General features: G+C 36.6%; 1 protein-coding gene across 3 annotated transcripts; it reads left to right on the top strand.

The window, feature by feature from the left end:
- The first annotated feature begins 771 nt into the window (after positions 1 to 771).
- LOC113711660 (indole-3-acetic acid-amido synthetase GH3.17-like) lies at positions 772 to 5,590 on the top strand. Of its 3 annotated transcripts, none has more exons than XM_027234829.2 (5): positions 772 to 1,105; positions 2,859 to 3,152; positions 3,306 to 3,407; positions 3,504 to 4,285; positions 4,668 to 5,590. In XM_027234829.2, the coding sequence occupies exons 1-5, from the start codon at positions 1,101 to 1,103 to the stop codon at positions 5,237 to 5,239; spliced, it is 1,755 nt and encodes a 584-aa protein (XP_027090630.1). In that variant the 5' UTR covers positions 772 to 1,100; the 3' UTR covers positions 5,240 to 5,590. The 3 variants fall into 3 exon arrangements, with proteins under 3 accessions (XP_027090630.1, XP_027090631.1, XP_027090629.1); XM_027234830.2 differs by having other exon boundaries at positions 774 to 1,051; XM_027234828.2 differs by lacking the exon at positions 772 to 1,105 and adding an exon at positions 1,895 to 2,772.
- The last annotated feature ends 244 nt before the right edge of the window (positions 5,591 to 5,834 follow it).

The following is a 5,834-nucleotide window of genomic DNA, read 5'->3' as shown; positions in this document are numbered from 1 at the left end:
CACTGGCAAGCCACCGGAAACCAGGAGCCAAGAAGTGCGGCAAGAAAATTTTACAATTTTCCGCAGTTACGTTATTTGGCATATTTTAGAGCTTGCTTTATTGGGTTTCTCTTGGTTTAATATAGCATTGAAGGATTATTCTGCTACTTTAGAAAATATTGATTTCAGATGCAGAGTAATGTCGAACCGGTGGTTGTTAATGTGGTTCTAGTGCAAAGATCAAGCAATTGGGACCCTTTGAAATGTTCTCCGAAAAAGGTGCTTGTTAGAAACTTGTCATCAAAAGAGAGGTATTATTGGAACTCAGAGAATGACAAGCTTCGGAATGAGGTGATAAGTGAGAAGATTATTGAAAGATGAATTTCGCAGTATGAGAGTAGGAAGGGTAGTAATAATGGTGGTGGTGGTTGGGGCTTTGGGAGAAAGAGGTATTCTTGTTGATGTTTCAGCCAGCAGAGAGGATGGTATAGTTGGATTCATACAAATCTTTTGTTTCAGTTGCCCTTCCATCAAATATTGGAGAAGAAGACTACGTTTCAGAAATTGCAGCATAATTCCCTTTTTAGCCGATATTAGTCTGCTTTAAGTGCTAAATTTTCTGAGTTAAAGAAAATGCTTTAAGTGTTGGCACTTGCCTACATGTGCCATCATTCCGCTAGACATTGGAAGGTATCCGTCAATTGCTCATTTTTGCATAAAATTGGATAGATTGAGGACTACATTTGCTTTGCAAAATAGATTAAGGACCAAAATTACAAATCTCCCATTTCTTTTAATCGAAACATTGAAGACTAATTTGATACATGGGCCAAACATTGGGGACTAAAACTGCAACTCTCCCTACAATTTTGGGTCAACTTTTGATGAATAGGGACCGATGCAGACAACCTCCTGTATCACTGTTAATTGGTCAACCTTGGCAGCTTCACTCAGTTCACTGCTCCCTAGTGCCTACGTCACTGAGTAACAGTCGACAAAAATTAGGTCTCAAAGGCTTCATTTTCTGCAAGATTTTTGCGGTGGAATCATAGTCCAATCAAGATTTTTCCAGGTGAGGTATATTTGCGCCGTAGGATTACATGCAATCATGTCCCTTTTAGATGAGGTATATTGGCTTCCTTGATTAATTTCCTCTTGTTGTTTCTGATGTGATTCATATGTTTTTCTTTTTCCTATGCTGTATGCTTACTTGGCCGCATATTTACATTTTTTTCTAATGCTTTGCATTTGTAGGTCGAAAGTCAACAAGATTCATACAGTCAAGTTGTTAATCCTGTCTTAATATGTAGTTCTTTTAGTTCAGTTTTTTTCAGAGTTTTGGTTATCATGCTGACAAGTTTGGTGACATTAGTTACACTTTTTATTTGGCAACTCCGTTTACTAGAAAACCCCCAAAATCAACACTTCTGTATTAATTAGGATAGATTACACTTTAGTCTCCTATGATTTACTGTTTTTCCCATATCGACCTTTTACCATTTCAAAAACTGCATGTAACTCCATCATGATTTGGACTAAAATGTCAAAATGACCGAATTTGCATTCAGTAACATAATCTACTAAAATATGAAAAATACTCCTATGTTAATATGAAAACTATTTATTAACTAGAGGGATGTTATGTATAGATTTTGAAAACAAAAGGGAGTTATGTGGAAAACACTAAACCATAAGGGACTAAAATATCATGCACACTATGTTTACATATTTTGGTCATTTCAATCATTTTCGTTTCTAAATGAGGGTAATCTCAACATTTTAGTTGGTAGGGTTGTAAACGAACCTAATTAAGTTGAAAACCATAATGGTCAAGTTTGTTTGATTACTTTAACAAGTTTGAAATTTTGTTCAAACTTAGCCTGTTTATTTGCCAAATCGAGTTTAAACAAGTTTTTTTTTATTAAATTTGAATGTTATTGAGCATAAACGCAGTTCAAATTTGGCTTAACTAGTTGGTTAATCAAACTCGAAGGAGTTCTTACCAAGCGACCTTGATTCGAACAGCGAGTAGGTTAGTTCATTTTTTAGCCCTATGAGTTGGTTCCCTTACAGAGTACCATTTCTGTCGCTTTAAAACTTTAGTTCAAACATGAGAGTTTATACATAGCCTTGGAAACTATAGGAGGGTTACATGGAAAAGTATTAAATCACAGAGGATAATTCCATAATACAATTGGTATCTAGTATATTTTTGCCATATTTTGGAAGATGCATACGAATAAGCTTCCTTTTACAACTAGAAATGTGCCATTCATTTAAATTTTGGATCACCTCTCTAGGGGTGTTATTAGCCAAATCAAGCCCAAATAGAACTCAAGATCAAAGAAAATAAATTTGTGGTTGAGTCCGAGCTCAAGTTCAATGAATATCATGTGTTCATGCTTGAGTTTGACTCAAGAAAATTATGAGGATAAACTGAAATGAGGAAAATTATATGGAGATCCAACTCAATTCATATAGCAACTCAAATGACTCGAACTCGATTTGAATTCGATTTTGACTGAACTCAAGCATGGATATAGATCCATAAGAGCTCGATCGAAGGTACATTCAAGATTTGGTGATTTTGGATTGTGCAATTGATGAGCATAGCATAAGGAGACTAAGCAACTCAATGAGTTTTTCTGTTTACACCATTACAAATATACAATGGTAACAAACAGCACGCTAACTAGGCATCTTGGAGAAGGGAATGAGGATGAAAGGATGGATCACCTGGCCAATGGGTTTAAAAGGGCTTAACCATGGCGTGAAGCTTTTCCTCAAGACAATGTAGTTGAGCGTGCTTATTCATTAATTAATTTCCCTGTATATTTCCCATCCCCAAACTCAGATTCTGCATTTCTTTTCTTTACCAGAATGCTGCCAACCTTTGATCCAAGAGATACTGAAGCTGGTTTGAGGATTTTGGAGGATATAACCAGCAATGCTGGTCATATACAAGAACAGGTCCTGGAGGAGATTTTAACTAAAAATGCAAGCACGGATTACTTGAAAGGTTTTCTTGATGGTCACTCTGATAAGGGACTATTCAAGAATAAAGTTCCTGTGGTAGATTATGAAGATATCAAGATTTACATCGATCGAATTGCACTGGATGGAGAGCCATCTCGGATTTTAACTAATGAATCCATTACTGAGCTACTCAAAAGGTAAATCAGTTTCTTTGTTTTGTTCTAATTAGATGAAAGGAAACTCCTGAATGGAGTGAGAGTAAAGTCAATAATGCTGAAGCGCGAGTCATTTCTGTTCTTTTTCATGAATTTCTTGTTTTTCTTAACTGAAATCATTAACTTCGTTGGCAGCTCGGGCACTTCAGGTGGGAAGCAAAAGTGGATTCCAAAAACTGCTGAAGAGGGAGAGCGCAGGGCCTATTTTTCTTGTCTCCTTGCTACTGTTCAGAATAGGTAAATTCACTAATGCAATGAATTTACAGTTGCTATTTCTTCAGTAGAATTATAAGAGTCGAACAAAAAGTGCTAAACGTATAGCTTTCAACTAAGGTACCTCCAGGGCTTGAACGATGGGAAAGTGCTGTTATTTGTCCTTATCAACCCGGATATCCACACTCCCGGTGGCTTAGTATTAAGAACAACCTCAGAAAGCGAGATAAAGAACAGAAAAGACAGATATCCTCAGTTTATATTGTGTGAAGATACCGATCAGAGCTTGTATAGTCAATTACTTTGTGGCCTTGTGCAGCGAGATGCGATAGCAAGTGTTGGTACATATTTCGCCTCGGGTTTGCTAAGGGTAATCAAATTTTTCGAGGAACATTGGCAAGAAATGTCTTCCAACATAAGAACTGGACAAATGAGTGATTGGATCACTGATCCTAACTGCAAAAGGGCTGTCTCCTTGATTTTGAACAAACAAATGCCAGAATTGGCTGATTCAATTGATATTGTATGCCATGAAAAGTCTTGGGAAGGGATAATTAAGAAGATCTGGCCAAGGACCAAGTATGTCCTGGCCATTATTACAGGGTCCATGGCACAATATATCCCTGCGCTTGAGTTCTATACGGGCGGGTTACCTGTAGTTTCACCAGTTTATGGTTCTTCAGAGGCATTTTTTGGGATAAACATGAAACCTTTGTGCAGTCCTTATGATGTCTCGTATACTTTTATACCAAACATGGCCTACTATGAGTTCTTACCAATTGACAATCATCAAGATCCAAACTGCACCAACAGGAAAGATGCTCATTTGAAAGATCACATTGTGGATCTTGCTAATGTTAAGATTGGCCAGCATTATGAACTTCTTGTCACGACCTTTACAGGTGAGATCACTGTACTTTTGAATTGACCCTAACTGCCCGTGGTGTACCACAGATATGAACTATAATTCTGTTAGTCTGACCCATGAAAAAGTATTCGATAAAACACAGAAGCGCCTCTTGAAGTTATCTACTGGTCTCCATTTTAAACCCTTTATCATGTTCTAATATGGATAGTAGTTCCATTAATTTCTACTTAACAATTGCCTTGGACATCTAATGTGCACGACTTGTTCTGATGTTCAAATTTGTCGAATATAGGTTTATTACATTCTGTTTTTTCTGTACATTTATTTTCCTGATACACACAGCCAATGATGATTAGACAGTTTAAATGCTTAAATGCTCTAATGTCTAGAATATTGATGGAAGAATGTATTTTCAGGTTTGTACAGGTACAGAATGGGGGATATTCTCCTGGTGACAGGGTTTCACAATTCCACTCCCCAATTCAAATTTATACAAAGGACAAATGTGGTTTTGAGTATTCACACAGATAAAACAACTGAACAAGACCTCCAAAAAGCAGTTGCAATAGCAATGCAGATCCTTGAACCACTTGGCTTCTTTCTTTTGGATTACAGTAGCTATGCTGATACATCTTCTATTCCTGGTCACTATGTACTCTTTTGGGAGCTTCAACTCAGATCAAACGATGATATACCTGAACTTGATCAGGTTAAAATGGAAAAATGCTGTAGTTTAGTGGAACAATCTCTGGACCAGAAATATAAGATGCTGAGGAATCAGAGCATCAGTACCATTGGTCCTTTGGAAATTAGAGTTGTGAAACAAGGAACATTCAACGTGCTCATGGACTTTTATGTTTCTCAAGGAACTTCTTTAAATCAGTACAAGACACCTAAGAACATAAAGTCTGAGAAAGCCATTGAAATTCTGGACTCCAGAGTAGTGGGAAAATTTTACAGCAGAGAAGTGCCTAATCAAGACTCGTAGCCTGTGGTCTTCAAGAATCTTTTTGCATATTTCATCCTAGGCGTTCATATACCTTGTCTTGCAATGTCGAAATTAAACAGTACTTCACCATTGTATGGATGCATTTGTGTTCTACTATTTTTCAGTTTGTTTGTGAAGCATGGTGGATGAGGACAGTATCTGAAACTCTTGTACTCGTCAAATTGAGGGTAATGCTATTCTAGTAGCAAAAGATATTCTCCTCTTATGGAGTTTCCTAGTGAGATTTTATTCTCTCCTAAGGATTTTTAGTGATGTTTTCTCCTCTCATAGAGATTTCTAATGACAGTTTTTGTAGTTTTTTCTATTTTGTATTAGATCTAAGTTTTCTCATATTTGGTTGTTGGATCTAGAATCGTTTAGATCTACCTCGTGAGATCTCACTTTAACGTCTGAATTTAAATCAATTCTTTAGCAGAACTGGGAGAAAAGACGCAGCACAGTTGGAAGCATGCATAGATGATATTGGGGCAATAAGTGTTTTATCTTTTGATATTTTTGGAGTTTCACAGTGTAATATTCTATTAATTTTCTAGATTTGTAATATCAAGTATTTGTTTTTCAAATCTGTATGTAT

Source organism: Coffea arabica, chromosome 10e (genome assembly GCF_036785885.1).
Source record: "Coffea arabica cultivar ET-39 chromosome 10e, Coffea Arabica ET-39 HiFi, whole genome shotgun sequence".
In the NCBI taxonomy this organism is placed as follows: domain Eukaryota; kingdom Viridiplantae; phylum Streptophyta; class Magnoliopsida; order Gentianales; family Rubiaceae; genus Coffea; species Coffea arabica.
The sequence above is the reverse complement of the archived record's forward strand: the minus strand, read 5'-3'. Positions and strand labels throughout refer to the sequence as shown.

Excerpts from the sequence above, each read along its gene's own strand:
- LOC113711660 (XM_027234828.2), top strand. The coding sequence starts at position 2,693 with ATGAGGATGAAAGGATGGATCACCTGGCCAATGGGTTTAAAAGGGCTT. Across the intron at positions 2,773-2,858 it reads AAGCTTTTCCTCAAGACAAT|AATGCTGCCAACCTTTGATC; the intron begins GTAGTTGAGCGT and ends TTTCTTTACCAG. Across the intron at positions 4,286-4,667 it reads TCTTGTCACGACCTTTACAG|GTTTGTACAGGTACAGAATG; the intron begins GTGAGATCACTG and ends ATGTATTTTCAG.